General features: G+C 59.1%; 1 protein-coding gene across 1 annotated transcript in view; it reads left to right on the top strand.

Moving 5' to 3' along the window:
• The window catches only part of LOC113980754 (casein kinase II subunit alpha-like), a gene marked incomplete at its 3' end in the record, with an annotated part of 9112 nt that overhangs the window by 7123 nt on the left and 633 nt on the right, over window positions 1–1356 (top strand). The window contains exon 4 of the mRNA XM_027707973.1: window positions 547–597. Within this exon, the coding sequence (XP_027563774.1) occupies window positions 547–597 (51 nt within the window). The remainder of the gene's footprint in view (window positions 1–546; window positions 598–1356) is intronic.

The raw sequence follows: 1356 nt of genomic DNA, 5'->3' as shown, positions 1-1356 counted from the left end.
AACCCTTACAGCAACAACCCTATAAACCCCAAACACTACAGAAACAACCCTACAACCCCAAACCCTACAGAAACCCTCCAAACCCCAAACCCTACAGGAACAACCCTCCAACCCCAAACCCTCCAACCCCAAACCCTCCAGAACCCCTACAAACCCAAACCCTCCAACCCCAAACCCTCCAACCCCAAAACCCTCCAGAACCCCTACAACCCCAAACCCTACAACCCTAAACCCTACAACCCCAACCCCTACAACCCCAACCCCTACAACCCCAACCCCTACAACCCCCAAACCCTCCAGAAACCCTCCAAACCCCAAACCCTACAGAACCCCTCCAAACCCTACAGAAACAACCCTACAAAAACAAACTATACAGGAACAACCCTGCAAAAACAAACCCTACAAACCCAAACCCTACAGAAACTCTCCACCCTCAAGCCCTCCAAACCCTACAGAAACAACCCTACAACCCCAAACCCTACAGAAACCCTACAACCCCAAACCCTCCAACCCCAAACCCTGTGCTGACCCCGCTGTTTCCCGCAGTCTCGCACGCCCGCCCTGGTGTTCGAGCACGTCAACAACACCGACTTCAAGGTGAGACCCCCTTGGGGGGACCCTTTGGGGGACCCTTTTGGGGTCTGTAGGGTCAGTGCCAGACCCCCCATCCTCTGATCCCGGCATTTTCCATGCGGGAATCGCATCCCCGGGGCTAAATCCCGGGATTTGGGGAGGAGGGAGGAGGGAGAAGGGAGCGGGGGTCCCGCTTTTCCCCTAATTCCTGTCCCTAATTCCCTAATTCCTGGTCCTGGATCCTGGGAGGGTCTGGGACCCCCTCCCGCTCCCAGGGCTTTTCCATGCGGGAATCCCATCCCCGGGCCAACCATGGGGCCGAATCCCGGGATTTGGGGAGGAGGGAGGAGGGAGAGGGGAGCGGGGGAGCCCCGGCTGTCCTGGGTGGGTCCCACTTTTCCCTGGTTTCTGTCCCTAATTCCCTAATTCCCGGTCCTGGATCCTGGGAGGGTCTCGGACCCCCTCCCGCTCCCGGGCTCTTCCATGCGGGAATCCCATCCCTGGGCCTGCTATGGGGCCAAATCCCGGGATTTGGGGAGGAGGGAGAGGGGAGCAGGGGGATGCTGCTCCCAGTGTCCCACTTTTCCCCCGTTCCTGTCCCTAATTCCCTAATTTCCTAATAATTCCCGGGGTTGGGCTCTGCTCTCCTGTTCCCATTCCCGCTCCCCGGGATGGGAGTGTTGGGCCCCTCCAGGTCCTGGATCCTGGGAGGGTCTCGGACCCCCTCCCACTCCCGGGGCTTTTCCATGTGGGAATCGCATCCCTGGGCCTGCTGTGGGGCCA

This window comes from Neopelma chrysocephalum, unplaced genomic scaffold, assembly GCF_003984885.1.
Source record: "Neopelma chrysocephalum unplaced genomic scaffold, ASM398488v2 Primary Assembly neopelma1_95127, whole genome shotgun sequence".
Taxonomy (NCBI): domain Eukaryota; kingdom Metazoa; phylum Chordata; class Aves; order Passeriformes; family Pipridae; genus Neopelma; species Neopelma chrysocephalum.
This window is presented reverse-complemented; position numbering and strand designations above follow the sequence as displayed.